Source organism: Equus asinus, chromosome 23 (assembly GCF_041296235.1).
Source record: "Equus asinus isolate D_3611 breed Donkey chromosome 23, EquAss-T2T_v2, whole genome shotgun sequence".
Classification (NCBI taxonomy): Eukaryota; Metazoa; Chordata; class Mammalia; order Perissodactyla; family Equidae; genus Equus; species Equus asinus.
The window spans coordinates 27420505-27441493 of NC_091812.1; the positions used below are offsets into that span (position 1 = coordinate 27420505).

A 20989-nucleotide genomic window follows, 5' to 3' on the forward strand; every position below is an offset into this window, starting at 1 on the left:
AAAGTTAAGTAAATTACTTCACTAAAGTTATCTTTCCAAGCATCATGTCTCTCCCTATGACTGGGGCTTGGTTGGCTGGAAATTAAACAGGGATTTGGGAAATTATCGGATGTGTGTGTGTGGGTGTTAGAGTGTGTGTGTGTGTGTGTGTGTGTGTGATAGTCCTTTGTGTTTTTTATCTAGGGTGCCCACCTATGGGTTTATCTGCTCAGACCCCCTCTTCTAGGAAAAGACTCTTCCCCACCACTCTTGTTATAACGGATGCCATATCTGTGTTTTGTGATCTTTCCAATCCACCTCAATTGCTTGGCATGGGGCTAGGCATCCAACTCAAGTAGGAGCAACCAGAGTTCCTTCTCTAGGGTTTTCAAACTCAAAACCAAGAGGGAGTGAGCCTTATCTAAAGCTGAAAGGTCTACACTGGAGCTGCAGCCGCCCATGTTTCCTACCACACGGAAGATACTAGTTGGTTGCAGGAGAGGAGAATGAAGCCAGGAGAAGAGGATGGATAAGCTGTGTGGCCCGCACATCCCTGGCAACCCTTGCCCTCCTTCGCGCTTGTCCCTCAGTTCTTCCTTTGCTTTTTCGAGAACATTCCCCAGATCTTCTGACTTTCTTTCTCTTTACTTAAGCCAGTTTGAGTTGTTTCTATGACTTGCAACCAAGAGAGTCATGACAACACAGTGTCCTTACCTGAAAATGAATTCCTTGAGCTCCGCACACACAGAGGTCTCCATACAAAAGTGAAACCGCAATCCCCAAAGTGTTTCTGTTTGCGGGAGGGGGGTCTCTGGTAATTAGCTTAGATTGCAACAAATGGCACACACAGGCTGTTGGCTCTGCATGTGTGCTCTAAGATTGGTGTTTACCCTATTATATTCCAATTTAAGGATGTCATGAAGTTTATCAATGAGCAAATGGAAACTAGCGAGAACACATATATGGGCGGTGAAAGATGTGTGCCTTGATATATAGATTTTTTAGACTTCAAAAAAAAGATTACTTGCATTGCGTCTATAGCAAAGGGGACACAACCATATTCCCCACTTAAACTGGTGATGGTTGGGTATTTTTAGCAAATTAGCTGTCAGCAGAAAGGCTTCATTAGACCCATCAGGATATCTGCCCATGAAGAACGAATCCCAAACTGTACTGACAGTTTCCTTGAGCCAAAATGATGAAGCACCTCCGACAAGAGCCATATTGTGCTCCCCATGTGAGGAGCGTGAGGAACAAAAGAGACAGTTTGATCTTCATTTGGTCAGGTTAATATTGACACAGCTTAGAAAGATCAGAAGTGTGTGTAATGTACACGTACAGCAAACGCTCTGGAGTCTTGACTGATGGTTTCCATAAATCAGAAAGGGCACCCAGAGAGTAAAGAAGGTCTCCTGCTTTCTTGAAATTTTCTTCAAACTAGATGATTTATTTTTACAAAGGAAAATAAATAAAACAGTAAGCGTTCAAGCTCATGACTCAAAACAAGCCAATGGGGATTTTTTAAAATGTCTATACACAATTATGGAAATAATTTATTATTATTATTTGATAGCTAGAGTGTTGCCAGGTTCTATCATTTCAAAAATAAAGCACAACTAATGAGTAGATTTTCCATTCTGCCTGAGTCCTGAGTTATCCGTTCCCATATAGAAATCCTTATAAAATACATAAACTTTGATAAAGTGTCCTTTACGTGGAAGAACAGTCTAGTCATTTTCTCACCAAGTCCTTAAATCCATACTTTTTTGAAAAGTTTGGATGATTATGGGTCTGTCCTTAAAGAAAATGTACATTAGGCTGAGCTAGTTAAGGACACGATGACTTATTTGTCTTTCATTGGTTGTGAACCTTTCCACATCCTAGTATTTGATCTACTATTAACTAGTTGTGAGAGTCTGCCTAGGACCACTCTTCTATGAAGCACAGTATACATGCATCTTTTTCCAGGGCAACTCTCCATTGGTGTAACATTGGTTCTCTTTTTGATGGAGACAGTGAGGATGGGGCAGGATTTCAACTCGCTTAATTTCAAGTTGATCTGAAACCAACCACTTCACTTCAAGAAGTTCTTAATTTCAACCTGTGCTCTCAGATGAAGTATCTCCCAATCCCCTGCCCCTTCTCTCTCTCTCCCCATTAATGAAATGGTTACGAGAGGTAATAGCTATTTGTCTCATTGCATGAAAACAGTGATTTTCAATTCTCAATAAACATGTGCTCTCTCCCTCTGTTCTTGAATTCTTTGACTCAAGTGATGACCGTACATGGGCGATTGCTTAAAAGACTCTTGGTTTCTCCTCTAATATTTATGACATGATTGCCCTAAATTGAAGCATCTGCAGACTGATACATAATTTTTTCTTTGATAATGGTGCCTTTACAATAGGACTTTGCTTGAAATGACGGTGATATTATAGGCTCTTCCTATTAAGATGCCCACTCCCTCAGGATAAAAAATTGCCTCTTTTGTCTCCCTACTTCCCACCCCCACACCCCTTGCAATCCTGATTCCTGGTTTCTCTGGGCTTTTGAGCAGAAGAAACGTTTAGTTGGAAGTATTTTTAGGTGATAAAATTTTTACGTACTATATGATAAAGTGGGATTCTTCCATTGGTTGTGTTTCTAAGCTACCAAAGCAAGAAGAACTACATGAGAATAATTCTGGGTAACCAGTGCCTCTGCCAGTTCTCTTGTTCTTTTTTTTCTGGGTACACATGCATGCTTAACTTTTTAAAAGTACACATTGCTGCAAGAATATCACAACATTCTTTGTTATGACAGTTTCTTTGGACAAGTTTTCAGTTTTCGCTTCATATATATAGTTAGTGGTCAGCCTGCATTTATATTTTATAGACCAGATTAGAAACTGGAAATTGATCATAAAGCATGGTAATATTGGATCATCAAAAAATTCAAGCAGCATGTTATTATTAGCATTTGTTAAAATCAAAGACATGGTTTGCAGGCCAGCCCTGTGGCATAGTGGTTAAGTTCGGCGCATTCCACTTCAGTGGCCCAGGTTTGTGTGTTTGGATCTTGGGCATGGACCTACACCACTTGTCAGCCACGCTGTGGTGGCAACCCACATATAAACTAGAGGAAGATTGTCACAGACATTAGCTCAGGGCTAATCTTCCTCTGGAAAAAAAAAAAGATGCGGCTTGCTTGTATATAATGGCAAGAGAGAACCAACACTAAACAGAAGTACATGGAATAGCAAAAATCTGTTTGTTATTAAATTAAAAGCTGAATTAATTAGTGATATCTTTGGCGATAAAGAATTTTCTCATTTAAGGCTAATATAGAGGTTAAAACATGGGCTCTGAAATCAGACTAACCTGAGTTTGAGTCCCATTTTTCACACGTATGAGCTATGTGTGACATCAGTTACTTAACCTGCCAAAGCCTCTGTTTTCTCAATGCAAAACAGAGATGATGCTGCCCACCTCCTAGGAACATCTTAAAGTTTAAGTGGGATGATGCGAAGCATTTAACAGAGTGCTTAATGCAAAACAGTGCTTTATTAGATTATGTTAGTCAATATACTATTGGTTTAAATGCAAATTATATTGATATGTATATATGTTACATATTCATTTACATATTGTAATATTTTTGTTTTTCACAAAATCTTTTCACAAAAGGGCTCTCTCTTTAGCTATAAAGAATGATAATATGTTCTGTGTGACTGTATTTTAAAAATATGATGTGTAATATAGTTTTAATAGACCCAGTGAAGTTTTTACTACTAAAATGCCTTGGCTAGCTTATAAAAATAAGAACATTAAAAAAATGACATCTGGTAAAAACATGGGACATATCTTTGCTTGCCAATTAGAGAGTGTATGAAAAACAGAATAAATAAAATCTCAATTTATGCATTTTGTGTTCTCATAAATCATTTTCCTGTCGAAATTATCAGACTTTATTATTGCTGAATATTTTAAACATCATAGTAGAATTTTGGTAGCATAAATCATGAAGCTTTCAGTTAGAACATTTGTGTACATACCTCAGCATTTTTCTTATATCTTGATAAAAAAATAGTCCTGAGTCTAGAAATAAATCTGTGCAGAGTATAAATGTCAAACTATCCCCTTAAATTTCAGTAACTCAGCAATCTCTGCTGGCCACTGTGCTTACAAGGTAGTTATAGATTGTCAAACTGTGTTTCTAAGACTGAGTATTCTCAAAAATGAAGCGTACAAGCTTGTCTTTTAATCTTGGTAATGATTTTTATCCACAAGCATCCTACTTACAGACGACATCTGCTCGCTTGATTTCTCTATTTCCTTCAAGAAGAAAAAAAATTCAGACATAATGTGTAGGAATATTTGTCTATGGCATTAGAAAATAATTTATTTCATTTAATAAAAGCCTAGCTCAATATACTTCATTTGTAATTTGTAAAAGAGACAACTGTTTTGGATGACGTGGGTAGTCCAGCGTGTTGGACCTAAATGGAAAGTGTTAGCATCAGGAGTGAAATCCACTGGAGGTCGTACAGCACTTGGAGGTGAAACAGTGGAAATGAGGAAAAAGACTCTATCCATGGCGATTTAGCTGAAGGGAAAATCACTACACGTTTTTTTCTTTTGATGCTTTAAAAGCTGTTATTTGTGTAGTGGCAAGCAGAAGCTCATTCACTGAGTCTAACTTGGAATTAAGAAGAAGGAATCCATAAATAAGATAAACACTGCCTTACCCATAAAGTTTATATTTTACATCATTTTAAAAATGACTTTGCTTCATATTTAACTTTGTGTGACTTCCTCTGTTCTGTCACATCTGTAAATTTTCCATGTGAATCACTCATGTGATTTAAAATTGTATGTGATTATCATTTGAAAGTTCACATATCTTATAAAGGATGTAAGGCAAGAAATTGTCATATGAATAACCAGTTTCCATGCAAGGAATTTGTAAAATACTTTCTGTGATTCAGAGTAATCTCATGGATGCTCAGAAGGACATTTTGATAGTTGAAGAACCAGGAAAGGAAAGAGCCCTAACTTTTATTGTCTACCATATGTCAAGCACTTAGCCAGCTTTTTTTTTTTCATTGAAGTATAGTTGACATACAATATTATATCAGTTTCAGGTGTACAATATTTATATTTACATTACAAAATGATCACCCTGATAAGACTAGTTACCACTTGTCAACAGAAACTGACTCATAGATATAGAGAACAAATTGGTGGTTGCCAGAGAGGAAGTGAGTGGGGGGAAGGGCAAAACAGGGGAAGGGGATAAAAGGTACAAACTTCCAATCATAAAATAAATCAGTCATGGGGATGTATTGTACAGCATAAAGAACATAGTCACCAATATTGTAATAACTAGTCAGCTTTTTGATATATGTTCTTAATTCTCAGATCAGCACCGTGAGGTGGGAGTTTAAAGATGAGAGAAACTAAGGCTCAGAGAGGTGAAGTAACTCACTCAAGTCACCCAGCTAGCGAATGGCAGAGCCAGGGTTAACCTCATGTCCAGCTGATTCCAAAGGCATTACTGCAAACCTTGGAGGGAGCGCCCTAAAATAATGGAGAGCCCCAATAAGATTTTAGATTAGCAATTTAGCTAAATTACAACTCTAATATCAGAGCATCTTAGTATCCATTGTATATTAGATTTCACTATATATTTTTGAATACATACAGAAATGACATTCTATTTTTATATGATTCTAGAAATTATTTTCCAGTTAATACTATATCATGACTGTTTTCGTGTGTCATTAAATATTCTTTGATAGCATGATTTTTAGTAGCAGCATAATAGTCTTATGTGTAACTGCCCCATAATTTAACCAATCTTTTCTCTAGTGTTGGCCGTTTAGATTGTTTCTAAGTTTTAGTTATTAAAGTAATAGTTCAGTGAATAGCTTTGTCCACAAATCTTTGTGTCCATATCTGATTATCTCCTTAGAATATATTTCTACAGTGTAGGAGAGTGCCCGTTTGGAAATATTTACCAATAATAGGAAAAGAGGGGATAATATTTTATTATCAAAGGATTTCTTTTGATGAATTTCTATCAATGAATGCAGATATTTATTGGTAATTTGCATTTCAATTGTGAATGGTCCTTTATGTTCTCCTACTAGTTTTCTATTGCCATGTCTACTTTTTCTCGTTGACATATAAGATTATATGTTAATATAATCTTATAATCTTATATGGCAATGAGATTTATTATATATCTCGTCAATGTATAATCTCAAGGACATTCAACCTTCCTCCTCCCAGTTTAAAAAAAGAAACAGTAAATAAGAATAATGGCATTGTGAAACTTTTGAGTGGGTTGTAAGCAGAAGAGCACCATGGTTCTATTCACATTTTTAAGAGCTGTTTCTTGGCACTCTTGTCACAGGGAGACAAGAGAGGCCACAGGGAAACCAGGTGGGTGGCTGTCACCAAAATTCAGGCAAAAGATCATGGTGATGGTGGCCTAGACAGCCCTAGCGATGGAGAAGAGAGGGAGAAGTATTTGGCCTTGGGATATGTTGTAGAGGTAAATTTAACAGGATTTGCTGGTGGATTATGTGTGGAATAAGGAATAAAAGGAGCCAAGAATAATTCCTAGATGTTTGGCTGGAGCAACTGGGGGGATGGTGATGCCATTTAATAGTAGGAAGGAAACTGGGGTGGAGGTAGGTCTTATTGTATTTTTTTTTTTTAAGATTTTATTTTTTTCCTTTTTCTTCCCAAAGCCCCCCAGTACATAGTTGTATATTCTTCGTTGTGGGTCCTTCTAGTTGCGGCATGTGGGACGCTGCCTCAGCGTGGTTTGATGAGCAGTGCCATGTCCGCACCCAGGATTCGAACCAACGAAACACTGGGCCGCCTGCAGCGGAGTGCGCGAACTTAACCACTCGGCCACGGGGCCAGCCCCAGGTCTTATTGTATTTGAGATGCTTATTAGACATTTATGTGGAAATACCATGTGGATAGACAAGGTCAGAGTTCAGATGGATGTAGAATTGGTTGTCATTGGCAGACAGATGGTATGAAAGCCATGCGACTGGAGGAGATCACCAAGGAAAATGTGTACATAAAGAAGAGAAAGGCGTTTGGAAACAAAGTCTGAGGCAGTGAACATTTAGAGCTTGAATAAGGAAGAGGAATCAGCAAAGGTGACTGAGGGGTAGCCAGCGAGTTGGGAGAAAAACCAGCAGAGTTCGATGTCAGGAAAGTGAAGGAATTAAGTGTTTCAAGAAGGAGGGAGGGTCAACGTCATGGAATTCTTCAGAGAAGTTGAGTAGAGTATGAAGAGGAAAGTGATTTTTGGATTTGGCAGCCTGGAGGTGATTGGTACTTTTTTCTTTTTGAGGAAGATTAGCCCTGAGCTAACATCTGCTGCCAATCCTCTCTCTCTCTCTCTCTTTTTTTTTTGCTAAGGAAGACTGGCCCTGAGCTAACATCCATGCCCATCTTCCTCTGCTTTATATGGGGGATGCCTACCACAGCATGGCTTGCCAAGCGGTGCCATGTCCGCACCCGGGATCCGAATCAGCGAATCCCGGGCCACTGAAGGGGAATGTGCACACTTAACTGCTGTGCCGCCAGGCCGGCTCCAATTGGTACTTTTCGAGAAGAACAGTTTTAGTGTAACAACGTGGGCAGAAACCTGGCAGGAGCGATTCAGGAGACAATAGAAGACAAACGTATGAGGAATGTAAGAAGAGTGGGTTTTCCTCTCTCAAGGAATCCCCACATTGAAGTACTCAAATGTTTACGAGACATTGTGTGGATCACTTTTATTTCATGTGATGCCCTGAAGCTCTCAGCATACACCGTAAAGACTAAATTTTTCATAACAATGGAATAAGAACTAAAATAGGATTTTATGAGAGAGTGGAATTTTCCACTGCATTTGTCCACACACTTTCAAACACAAATGTAATAAATCTATTAGACACCATCCCTGTCACTACCTCAGTTCTTATTTTAGTTCAAGCGAAGCCATATCCTTTCTGTTTCCTGCTGTTTGTCGTCGTGATCATAGGCCTCTTTCTAGAGCCCGTGAGATTTACACTTTAGCTCTTGGCCGGGAAATAACAAAGCCTTTTTCTCCCCACGTTTCCAGGCCTTCCTACTCATTCCAAAACTAGGAATTACTCCAGCAAAAGGACTCATGACTTCTAAAACTGTTTGATGATTGACTCTTTGGGACCATGAGAGACAAAAGGCTGTGTCAGAGAGCAGTTCCCATTCCTCCTAGCTGATGGGAATAGTCTCAGTTTTTGCCAGTCAATTTCCGGTTGCAAGGATTAGTAAAGTCACTCCCTAAATTCCATGCAGAATTCTCAGACTGGGGTCATATTGCAAATGTGGAGGGTTATATGGTGGGGGTGAGGATAGTAAATTAAAGTAGAATCCCTTTATTTTCTAAACTTTGGCAAATTGAGCAGGAGATATGTATATGTATATATCTATGATTTTAACTTAAGGTGGGGAAAACATCTTGGAGACGTTTGAGCAGATTAACAAATAGTATTTGTATACGTGTAACTAAAACAGTAATTTATCAGGTAGAAGGCAGATGGGGGGAATAAAATGCCAACCTGTATCTACAGTTGGGTTGTGTTGATGATGAAGTGCTGTTTATTCAGGACCAGCCTAGCTTGTCAGCAACATAAGAGCCGTCGCAGCACATGACTCCCTGCATAGCTAGAAGACAATAATAAATTATCTCCTATGCAAACAGCACCGGAGTAAAAGCAGAACAAACAGACTCTGCCTCTCGGATTCCTGATTATTCTCACTCATTCCCTTCTCTGATTCTGATTTAAACATGAAACGCATTATCCTAAAGCCAATAAGATGGAATCTGGTTTGAACAATCTTATTAGGGCAGATAGGACAGTGCTGATGATCTCTGTTTGACGGTCACTGCGAAATGTAAGCATTTTGTTTCTCTTACATACCAGAGTGATTCGCCGAAGCCTTTGTTTTATCCGTACTTCATTTGATCTTGTGGAATTTGGGGTCACCCAGAGGAGAAGTGGGAGAGTGTCACCCAGTGGAACTTGATCCTAAGAATCACTTGAGGTACATAATGAAAATATAGGTTCTTGGACCCAATCCCCAACCAGCTAAATGACAACTTCCAGCAAAGCAGCCCAGAAATTCACACCTCAGGGTGGTTTTTATGCTATGGCTATGTGAGGAATGAGGAGCTGAGGGCGTGAGTCAGCAAGTCTTGTGAGAGCGGTGAGAGAACCCAAAGGACTGGTTCAGAGGAAAATACATCAATTAACAAATGCCTCCCTAAAGCAGTGCTTTTCGGATATCAATGTGCGTTTCAATCACCTGGGATTTGTGGAAAATGCAGATGCTGCTTCAGTAGGTCTGGGGCGTGGCTGGGCACTCTGCATTTCCAAGAAGACACCTGGTGTTGCCACTGCCTCTTGGACTTGAGTCCAGCAAGATCTTAGAGCCATCATTAAAGACAGAAGAATCCAAACAGATCGGAGCTCAGCCGACATTTTCGCATAGCAAACGTTGCACAAGTATGGCTTTGAATAATGCTGATGCTCCTGAATCCTCATCTTGTGCTCAGATAACAGAAAATCCTGCCTTCTCTTGTTGGAGCGACCTAGCTGGGAATGCTGTGATAATTGTTACATGTGAAGATCCCTTAGAAATGTGTCTTCTTTCAGGGATTTATAAATATATTTGGGAGGTTTTTTGTACATAATGAAAAAAATATTTTGGAAGGAAAATTGTAAGGTTTCTTGTGCCAAAGCTCTCAGTCTCTGGAGATATGATGTAGGTTGTTGCTGTCCATTCTTATTTTCCTTTGGGACCATATCTTCTTTTACGATTCGTAATGGCAGAAAGCTCAGCATTTAGGTTCTCGATGGATAACACCAATCATGATCTGAAATAATTTTGTCTACTGAATACACACTGTGTATAATATGAGGTCCGATTTTTAAAAGCCACATTCTAAATATCTACTTCTGTTGTGGGTAAGCTAATTTTTTTTAAAAATTGTATTTAAAAATTGTTATTATGACACAGACAATAAATAAAAAGCATGAAAGCTGACAGTATGCTTTTTGGAACAGCTCTGTATTTGAACATCATAAATTTCATTACCAAGCCAGTACAATAGATCATTGGTACTCATCAGCAGTCCATCCTGAGACCTTTGTGAAGTCGTATGTGCAATTCCTTGTAACCCAAAAGTGAAAGTGGCCTCGTGAGGTGCCTAATGAGAGTGGCTGCCACAGGAGTAGGTGACAAAGGCTCCTTGAGGTGTGGAAGCTGGTTACGGGCTGGGCCCACATGTCTGCCAAGTGGTCGAGGGCCCTCTCAGGGGCCTCATAGACCTTGAGATTCAACTCAGCAGAATCACAGAGTACATGTGTTATGGATATTTTAAGTGACTGGTAAATAGTGTAAGACACAAATATCAAATCCACAAGTTTCAAAGAACTGCCACATACAAACAATCTGGACATGGAGGAAACCTGCACTTACATGCACTGCACCATTTAGCTCTTCGCAGTGGTTATCTGAGGGGGTACATGGCACTTCCACTTTCCATGGTGTACATCTCTGTGTTGCTTTAATATTTTACCAGTGGCATGCATAATTCTGATGACTTTTGTAATCAGAAAAAAAAATTGGTGGAACTCTATAGCTCTCGAGCGCACATCATGGTGATTTTCACTGAATAGTGCACTAGACTGTCAATGGATTGATTATCTATGATGATCATATATATATGCTATGATATATATATATATATATGCTATGATAGAGGATTATGTAGCACAGGTTGATTTTGTGTATATGTCTCTCCAGTTCATTCAACTAACATTTCTTGAGCAACTAGTATATGCCAGGCATTATGCTAGGGGCTAACATACAGTCTTCACTGTATTTCTTTAAGAAAGAGAGACAGCCGTGCTGACAAAGTGGTTCACCTTGCAGCTAGTATAACTCGAAAAGGCCAGCACATTCCCTTGGCTGATATGAGCCACAGATCTGGGTACTCTGCTAGTGGGTTCCTTTCCCGCAGTTATTCATTCCTCTTTAGGTGCCGGTTAGAGCGAGCACAACTGGAATCATAGCCCTTCCGCAAATCTCCTGGACTTCTTCACTGGAATAGAAAGCACTCAGTAAACTCAGCTAGAGTCATCCTTAGGAATTCTGCTTGCAGTTAATAATCATCAGAAAACAATTATAGAAAAGAACTATTTTCTAGTGATAGGATGAAATAATAGTCAGCAGACGTTCCTACGTCCTGTGAACAATAAGAGGAAAAGTATGTTTTGCAAAGTCAACGTTTGAATAAATATTTTAGGGAAAAAAAGTTGAGATATTTGTTCCTTATCTAAACTATTCTGAATAATGATGGCAAAGACTCCTGTCTTTCTTGGTTTAGGAAAACAAACAAGCAAAGTATATTTTAAGCCATAGCATGAAAGTTTCTAAATTTTCTCAAAGTGTCCATTTCACGTAAATCTAATAATAAATATCTATCGTAATACATCTTGAGACTGGACTAATATGTAGCCCAATTCCTCACAGCTGGGCAGTTTGACATTAATATCAAATTGCCTGTTGTTTCAGGACTGTATGTTTCACAGCAATATCTCCAGTGATTTGAAAACATTTACAGACAAGTTCGGTTTTGATGTCCTCATCCTCTTGGCCAGCTACGTGTCGGAGGAGCAGCAGCCGAGACGGCAGATTGCTGTGTACTCGGAGAACCCAGAGCTGTGCAGTCAGGTAAGCACCTCCTTGACCCCGGCCCGTTTCACCACCTCCTAACCTGCCAGCTCTCAGAACCCGTGGAGGAAGAGGTTGGTGGCTTAAAGAAATTGGCCCACGAGATACGATCCTGGAGTTTGAGTTTTAAGAAATGTTGGAGGTATTTTGCACATTGGGTCTTTTATTTATTTATTTATTTATTTATTTATTTTTAGTTTTCAGTGCTTTAATTCAGATTTTTAGTTTTTAGTTTTGATGCTATTTTACCAAAAAAAATCATCTAAATAGAATTGGTAGCGAGTTAAACATTATCCCTTCTTTTTTTTTTTACTTGAGGTATAATTGACATATAATATGATATTAGTTTCAGGTGTATAACGTAAGGATCGATATTTGTATATATTGTGAAATGAGCACCACAATAAGTCTGGTTAACATCCATCACCACACATAAGTATAACATTTTTTTTCTTGTGATGGGGACTTTTAAGTCTTAGAACTTTGAAATACAGTATTATTAACTATAGTCACCGTGCTGTACATTACATCCCATGACTAATTTATTTTATAACTGGAAGTTTCTACCTTTTGACCCCCTTCACCCCACACCCCACATGGGAGCTGTTAAAAGAGCTCCATAACTATTTATCTTCTAGGCTGAATCCATAGAGAGAAAGATGATATCTTTTTCACCCAAATGAGGGCAAGTCCTCCTTTGGGTCCTGTTTCCTTTGAGGACTGCTACCTGGTAATAACTAAAGTTTAGTCCCTATCTAAATACCTGTTTGGTCCCCAGTGTTTAGTAACTGGTGATCTGATGCTTTAATCAAACTTCGTTGGTCTCCAGGTACTAAAAGTCTGCCTGTGAAATCGGTCAGATCTCTCAGTTGATAGCTGAGTCTTTAACCCAAGTCTTTGGAAATAATATAAGAAGTAGACAAAATTAATCGAAATAGGGCACTGGCTACACCACTCCAGGAATATTTAATAACTAGTAAGAGAACACACATGGTTCATTATGAGAGGGACAACACGGACTTGGAACTAACCCTTCCTCACTGATGGATTAGAAACCTCGTCTGTCCGCAGGTGGCTGGCGGCAGTCCCGACTCCTTTCTTGTCCCCATCCTCACTTTCTGTCCCCCAAGAGATCCATCTTGGCTCCCCTGACATGACTGTAGGTATTCCTGGGCTCCTCTGCGCTTTCTCACGTCCACATACGAGAGAGCCCCCTGTTCCTCCTGCAGGTGCGTTTTGCACCCTGTCTTCTGACCCACTTCCATCTAAGCATTGCATCACCAGCCTGGGGCGTTTTCAATGCTTTGCTCTGCACTGGGTTTCAAAGCTGAGTTTTATCTTTGGTCACGGGTTTTCTAGGGACAGAGCTAAGGTCTTCTGAGCCTCCACTGTGGTGGTTTTCATATCGCTTTTAGTAGCAAATCAATTTAAAAATTGGTGAATCTAAGACAGACAAAACTAGAAGAGCAGATGAAGGGTTGGAAGCTCTTCCTCCTCTCCTCTCCCACCAGCCCTCCCCTCCCATCACCCGAGAGAGACAGCTCCTCAGAATCTTGAGCATCACAAGGTCAAGACTGCTCCAGAAGAATCCTTCTTTGTGCCTGTGGTCACAGTTGGTTAAGGGTCAGCCTCTGCAGCTGAGCTGTCTGAGTTCAAAATGTGGCTCCATCACTTGTTCACCACGTGTTAGTTGGTCAAATTGTTTAACCTTCTTGCTTCTGCATTTCCTCATTGGCAAAATGGGGATCAAGCATCCCAACCTTGTAGAATTATTGTGAAGATTAGAGGAGATAATGCACGTAAAACCCTTTAGGGCTGTGCCTGGCATATGAAAGCACTCAATAAATGTCAATTATCATTGTTAGTGTTATCCATGTGAGCTCTGTAGCTACTGTTATTGTTGTTGTTTTTGATGTTGTTGTCACCTCCACTAATCCTGTGGGGCCATTTCAAAGGCCCAATGTGCAAAATATCCCCAGCATTTCCTGAAAATCATAAAACTGTAGCTGGTCCTGGCCTGGCTCTGGCTGTCATACATCCCCCTGCCTCCCAAGTCAGCTTTGTCTGTTCTGGGCTCCATGTCAATGCTTCCTGGGCAGGAAGAGACAGTTGGCATCTGAATGCTGTTTGGAAAGCTCTGGCCCTGGCAGCTGTTTTCTCTTTCCTACTTTCTCCTGTGCCTTATGAGACCAGCAGAGGTTAAAGCAGGTCCCGCTGCCTGCTACTAGACAAAAGCCTTTCTCCTGCCCCATTTCCCCTCATTCCAACACTTTCCGCCTAGCTCTTGTCAGCATCCACCATTATCTGTGCACTTTGCAAACTTGAGTTTCATTCCTGTTGGAAGATGATATTATATTACACTGAAGAAAGGATTTAAATGGCTTTAAATCTCTTTCCCTGTAACTTTCAGAAGCCAACAAAATTGAATAGCTGGATTTTGAGTTCAATGGAAAGCCAATTTAATAGGGTTGGAGAAAGAGTTGGGGTGTATAAATGAGACTTTCCTTGTTTTACATTGTACAGTTTTCAGTTGTTTGTGTTCTTCTTTTTAGACAGATGTACACAAATTAATTTTATATTAAGGAAAATTAAGAAAGACAAATTGCAAAGAGCACAGAGTGTCTGAGTGCTCACACAAATTCCTGTGCCTCCCTGACAGATTTGCTGTGAACTGGAAGAGTGCCAGAACCCTTGCCTAGAGCTGGAGCCGTTTGAATGTGGCTGTGACGAGATCCTGGTGTACCAGCTGGAGAACCCTTCGGTAACATGTGATCAGGTAGTTCTCCTTGTCAAGGAAGTCATCAATAGGAGACATCCAGAGATGGTCTCCAATAGCCGGACGTCCTCAACAGAAGCCGTGGCAGGCAGCGCCCCGCTCTCCCAGGGATCTTCCGGGATTATGGAGTTGTATGGTTCTGACGTAGAGCCACAGCCCAGTTCCGTGAATTTCATAGAAAACCCTCCGGATCTCAACGATTCTAACCAGGCCCAGGTGGATGTCAACGTAGACCTTGTTAGCCCAGATAGCGGGTTAGCCACCATTAGGAGCAGCCGTTCATCCAAGGAGAGCTCGGTTTTCCTCAGTGATGACAGTCCAGTGGGAGAAGGTGCTGGGCCTCACCACAGCCTCCTCCCAGGGTTTGACTCCTATAGTCCCATCCCTGAAGGGGCAGTAGTGGAGGAGCATGCACGGTCTGGAGAACAAGGTGAACACTTTGACCTCTTCAACTTTGATGCAGCACCCATGGTTTCTGGGCAGTCCCAACCATCTTCCCATTCTGCGGACTATTCCCCAGCAGATGACTTCTTTCCCAACAGTGATTCATCAGAAGGACAGCTCCCCACAGGGCCTAAAGGTCTCGATGGGTTAGGGGTGGACATATCTAATTATTCATCCAGCTCACTTTTGTCGGTGGCTGGCAAAGATAGCCTCGTGGAATTTGATGAGGAGTTTGTCCAGAGACAAGAAAGTCCTGAGGATAACTCTGAAAGAAATTTGAGCCTGACAGGTTTTGTGGGAGATGACTCTCCTTCACCAGAAAGGCTGAAAAATATTGGAAAGAGGGCCCCAGCAACACCTATGAATAGCTTTGTAGAAAGCTCACCATCCACAGAAGAACCAACTCTACTCTACCCAGAAGATATGAGCCAAAAAGCAGTTGACGTAGGTCACACAGAGCCACCTCAGACCCGTCCACGGTGCAGCAGCTGGTGGGGTGGTTTGGAAATTGACTCTAAAAACGTTACAGATGCATGGAGTTCCAGTGAGCAGGAATCTGTCTTCCAGAGCCCTGAATCATGGAAAGATCATAAGCCGAGCCCAGTTGATAGGAGAGCCTCAGATTCTATATTTCAACCAAAGAGTCTCGAATTTCCAAAGTCAGGTCCCTGGGAGTCAGAATTTGGTCAGCCTGGGCTGGGCAGCAATAATATTCAAGACCAAAGTGAGGAAAACTTGAAGTTTCAAAACCTGCCCACTGAGCAATCCCATTTGCCAAACACGTCTCCTCAGGGAACAAACCACCTGATAGAAGACTTCACTGCTTTGTGGCGTTCTGATCGCTCTCCCACAGCGATGCCCGAGCCATGGGGAAATCCCACGGATGATGGCAAACCAGCTGCTGCAGCAGCATTCCCAACCTGGAGTGCATTTGGTGAAGAAGACGATGCCAAAGCTTTGAAAAATACCTGGAATCTGCACCCAGCGACTGGTGAGACACCTTCTGTGAGGGACCCAAATGAGTGGGCCATGGCAAAGAGTGGGTTTTCTTTTCCTTCAGAAGACCTAGTGGACAATTCATCCAATGAGGCAAATAATATAGCAACTTCAGAGATCTGGGGCAACAAGAACCCTGACTCCAGAGATAATATTCTTATATCTGGAAATCCTGGATCTGATCTGGATAATGCATGGAATAGTTCTAAGCCATCAATGGAAGATCAGAATGGTTTAGTGAATCCAAAAATTAGGGGAAATGTACATGAAAAGGTAGATTCCTGGAACCTTTTTGAGGACAGTGTCAAGAAAGGAGGGTCAGACATCATAGCTCCTTGGGAAGATTCCTTCTTATCATATAAATGTTCCGATTACAGTACATCCAACATTGGGGAAGATTCGGTGCCTTCCCCCTTAGATACCAATTACTCCACCTCTGACTCTTACACATCACCAACATTTGCTGGAGACGAAAAAGAAGCTGAAAACAAGCCATATGCTAAAGAGGGAGGTTTTGAGTCAAAAGATGCTAAGGCTACTGCAGGGGAGACTGAAATGCCTCTGCAATCACCACAGCAGCCACCTAGAGATCGAGTTAGTTCAGGTCCTGGGAACCTGGAAATGTGGACTTCATCTCATGCAGATAATAGTTCTGAAATAAATGCCACTCACAGCCCAGATAAAGATTTACTCAACACAGAGCCCACAGATGAGAAGAACATCTCCATGGAGGATGACATTGGGGAAAGCAGCCAGTCCAGTTACGACGACCCCAGCATGATGCGATTGTACAATGAAACAAACCGACAGCTCACACTTTTGCACAGTAGCACCAACTCCCGGCAGGCGGCCCCTGACAATGTCGACCTGTGGAACAGAGTGATTCTGGAGGACACTCAGTCCACTGCAACCATCTCTGATATGGATAATGATTTTGACTGGGATGACTGCAGTGCAGGTGTGGCAATCCCTGGTGAAGGTCAAGCACAAGGATATGTGGCTGAAATTATTGAACCCGAAACCCGATTTTCAGTGAGACAGCTAGAACCATGGGGTGTAGAATATCAGGAAGTAAATCAGATAGATTGGGAAGTCCCTGCCTCTTCTGAGCCCAGCAAGGACACCGCTCCTAACGAATATGACATACTCAACGAGAAAAGTGGACAGCTAATTGCGAAGAGTATTTGGGATTCCGTCATGAGAGATAACGACATGTCATCGTTAATATTACCAGGCCCATCGTATATTACAGATTCAGAACAAAGCAAATCACCTCCTGAAACTCCCAGCTCACCAGAAAAAGTTAAGGACAGTCACATCCCAGATGTGCTAGAAGGATCTGGAGCCAGTGAGTCAGGAGCTCTTACGCCAGATCCTGACAGGCAGGACACATGCAGAGGAACCCTGCCCAGTGATACAGCAGCCTTGGCAACCAGGCATGAGAATCCAGGGCATTTGGCACACTCAGACCCGTGGAGAGGTCCAAGCTGTGAAGAAAGTGAGAGTGAGAAGGAAGCCCACAGAGCGGCCGATAAGGAGCACCCTGGCGAGGAGGAGGAGACGGATAGAGCCTCGGGGATTTCTGGAAAAGGGCAAGGAGACCAGGAAGGCTCTTCCCCAGTTGCATCTGAACATGAAGAAATCTTTGAGGAATCAGGCAAAATGAGTTCTCTTTCAGTCACTTCCAGTCCTCAGACCGAGGAACCCCAAGAAATTTTAGAGCATGAGAAGGGGTCTTACAGTCCAGACCCCTGTGATGTGCAACCAGAGATGTCCACAAGTCACCTCCAGGCAAAAGAGACCTGCGAAGAGCGCCTCACGGATCACAGAAATTCAGGTGAAACTACTGAAATTTCAGGCAGGCTGAATTTAACAAAAAGTGTATCTTTACCTGAAATGGATCCTGAGAAAACTAAAGAAGGCAACATTCTGGAGCCAGAGAGAGTGAACCGAGAGCAACCTCATGAATGTCCCCAAAGCCTTGACGTTTGGAATGGCCCTATAGACAATGATGTGCAGGTCAACTGCACAAATTCTGAGATAACTAAGAATCTTGAAGTTAAGAGTACTGAACACAGCCCTCCAGGAGGCGCTTCATCAGGAAATTATGATGGAGATAGTATTTCTAGTGAGTATACACATTCCACTGCATCGAGTCCTGACCTAAATGATTCTTCAGCTCCATTGCCTTCCTGGGACCATGGACCCAGTACTGGACATCAGAAGGAAAATCAAGATGGTTGGAGTAAACAGAATCACCAAGAATCTGAACTGATTACTACTGATGACCAAGTAGAAGTAATTACTGAAATGAAGGACCTGGAGGAAAACAGAATGGGCAGCTTTGAAAAGAGCTTAGATCACAAGGTTCCTAAATTTTTAGAGATTTGGAATGACTCAGTAGATGGTGATTCCTTTTCCTCTTTATCCAGCCCTGAAACAGGAAAATATTCTGAATATTCAGGTGCCTATCAGGAAAAAAATCTAGTGATTAGCCATCAGGAGAAAAATGAACATGACATTGCTGAAACTGCGCAGCTGGAGGATGCCAAGTTCCTTTCGATGAGCTCAGGCTCTGAGGATGATACTGCAGGTGACGAAGAGTCCATGGGGAAAGAGACCCATTTGGCCACTTGCCAAGTTGCTGAGCGTGAACCGGAAGCTTGGGATTCATTGAACAAATCTAATAAGTTCTTGGCCACAGCAGATCCCAAGTCTGAGGAATTTTCTGCCTATGTCGGCAGTTCAGAACCAGCAGAGAATGAGAATGAGTCAGACCCACTCCGTGACAATCAACAAAGCAGTCCTGATCGCTGGAATTTCTCGCCACTAAAGGGCACTGAAATACAGATTACAGCTGTAGATAAGGAGACAAGATCTTCTCCAGAAACAGGGAAGACAGAAGATATTGTATGGCAAATATCTCCCAAAACTGAAGCAAAGAATGAAAATTTTTCTAAATTGGAAATTGTTGGCTTCCCAGCTGACAGCACCGAGTGGTGGAATGCCTCTTTACAGGAAGGGCGACCTATTGAAAGTGCATTTGAAGGGGAATTCTCTAACTCAGGTGGTGTGGTAGAGATGAATTCTTCAGTATACCAAAACGTGGGTCCCTGGGGAGTACCCATTCAGAGTGATACTGAATCCGTGGAAACGCATTGTACTAATACTTTCAGTGATAGACATCAGTCTCCCTTCCTGGATAGTAATAGGGAGAATTCTCACGAGCAACTTTGGAACATTCAACCGAGGCAGCCTGACCCAGAAGCCAATCAGCTTAGCCAGCTTGTAATACTGGACCAAATTAAAGAAAAGGATTCCAGAGAGGAAACCTTCATGTCTTCTGCTGGTGTCAAACTCACTTCTGAAACACCTACCCAAGAGCAGTGTCAGAATATAGTGCTATCCGTCTGGGATCAGCCAGACCCAACGTTTGCTCACACAGATGAAAATGGAAGTGTTATGTCTAATGCTTCAACTATTGAATGTCAAGATACAAGTTGGTGGGAAAAGGAAAAATCACACCCCAGTGAAATGACAGATTCAAGCATTGCCTCAGACGATGTCCCTGCCTTCAGTTCCTCCCCTCAGTTGATAAAGAAGTCAAGCTCTGAATGGGATGGCTCTACCCCGACTGAGGGCCCTCAAGGCGACTTTGTTCCAGATATTTTACATGGCAACTTCCAAGAGGGTGGGCAACTGGCCTCAGCTTCGCCTGACTTGTGGATGGATACTAAGCAGCCCTTCAGTTTGAAAGCAGATGGTGAGAATCCTGATATACTGACTCACTGTGACCACGACAGCAACTCTCAAGCTTCCAACAGCCCCGATATATGTCTAGATTATGAAGCAAAGCAAGAGACTGAGCAGCACATTAGTGCTGGGATAGGACCTGAAGGGGAAGCCAGTGAGGTGTATCTCACCGAGACAAAGATGCATGAAGAGCCCCGTCAGGAGCCTGGGCAGGAATTTGTCCCCTACAATTCTGAAAGTACAATTCCACTGCCTCCGATCAGTGATCAAGCAAACACAAGTGACTCAGCTCAGCCTACCTCTCACAAAGGTTCTCCCGAACCTTCTGAAATAAATAGTGAAAACAACACAAGTTTAAAAGCATCAGAAAAAGGAGCCAACCCAGACATAGCACCAACTTTGGAACCTGTTGACAGAACAATCCCAATGATTGAAAACGTGGGAACCAGTATATTTGTAACTCAGCAAGACCCAACTATGGATGACAACAGCTCTTGTGTATCAGAGGACTTTTCTGCCGGAAGTCAGACAGACGCAGGAGCCTTCTTAGACCATGAGCAACCTTTTGCTACTGAGAATCCTGCCACAGTTCCTGATGCTTTGCTAGCCTCAGACACTTGTCTGGATGTAAGTGAAGCTGCCTTTGACCACAGCTGCAGCGATGCTTCAGGTCTCAACACATCCACGGGAACAATAGATGACATGAGTAAATTGACATTATCAGAAGGCAATCCTGAAACGCCAGTTGATGGGGATGCAGGGAAGCAAGATATCTGTTCATCTGAAGCCTCATGGGGTGATTTTGAATATGATGTCATGGGCCAAAATATTGATGAAGATATAATGAAAGAGCCTGAACACTTTCTCTATGGTGGTGACCCACCCTTGGAAGAGGATGCTCTGAAGCAATCGCTGGCACCTTACACACCTCCCTTTGATTTGACCTATCTCACAGAACCTACTCTTGATGTTGAAACAACAGAGGAAGCTGGGGCTCCAGGGGATGAGTCTCTGGGGAGCGAAGCAGCGGAGGTATTACTTTCTGCCCTTCCTGGTGGAAGAAGCGAAGAAAACCACACTGAGACCAAAAACAGACAGCCCGGACGCCAGATGGTTGTACTGCACATTCATGAAGACCCTGAGTCTGTTTCTCTGCCTGTAGAAGTCAACTCCAACATTGAGTTGTCTCCAACAAACATTGACTGGGAAGTAGAAACAGATCATTCGGATTCACCAGCAGGTGGAGACATAGGAACACCAATTGGTAAGA

At 42.0% G+C, this 20989-nt stretch overlaps 1 protein-coding gene across 7 annotated transcripts in view; it reads left to right on the plus strand.

The window, feature by feature from the left end:
- Positions 1-20989, plus strand: part of PRUNE2 (prune homolog 2 with BCH domain) — a 242660-nt gene that overhangs the window by 150051 nt on the left and 71620 nt on the right. For all 7 annotated transcript variants that reach the window (XM_070495531.1, XM_070495530.1, XM_044767588.2 and 4 more), the window contains 2 exons: positions 11592-11750; positions 14410-20983. In XM_070495531.1, the coding sequence (XP_070351632.1) occupies positions 11592-11750; positions 14410-20983 (6733 nt within the window). The remainder of the gene's footprint in view (positions 1-11591; positions 11751-14409; positions 20984-20989) is intronic.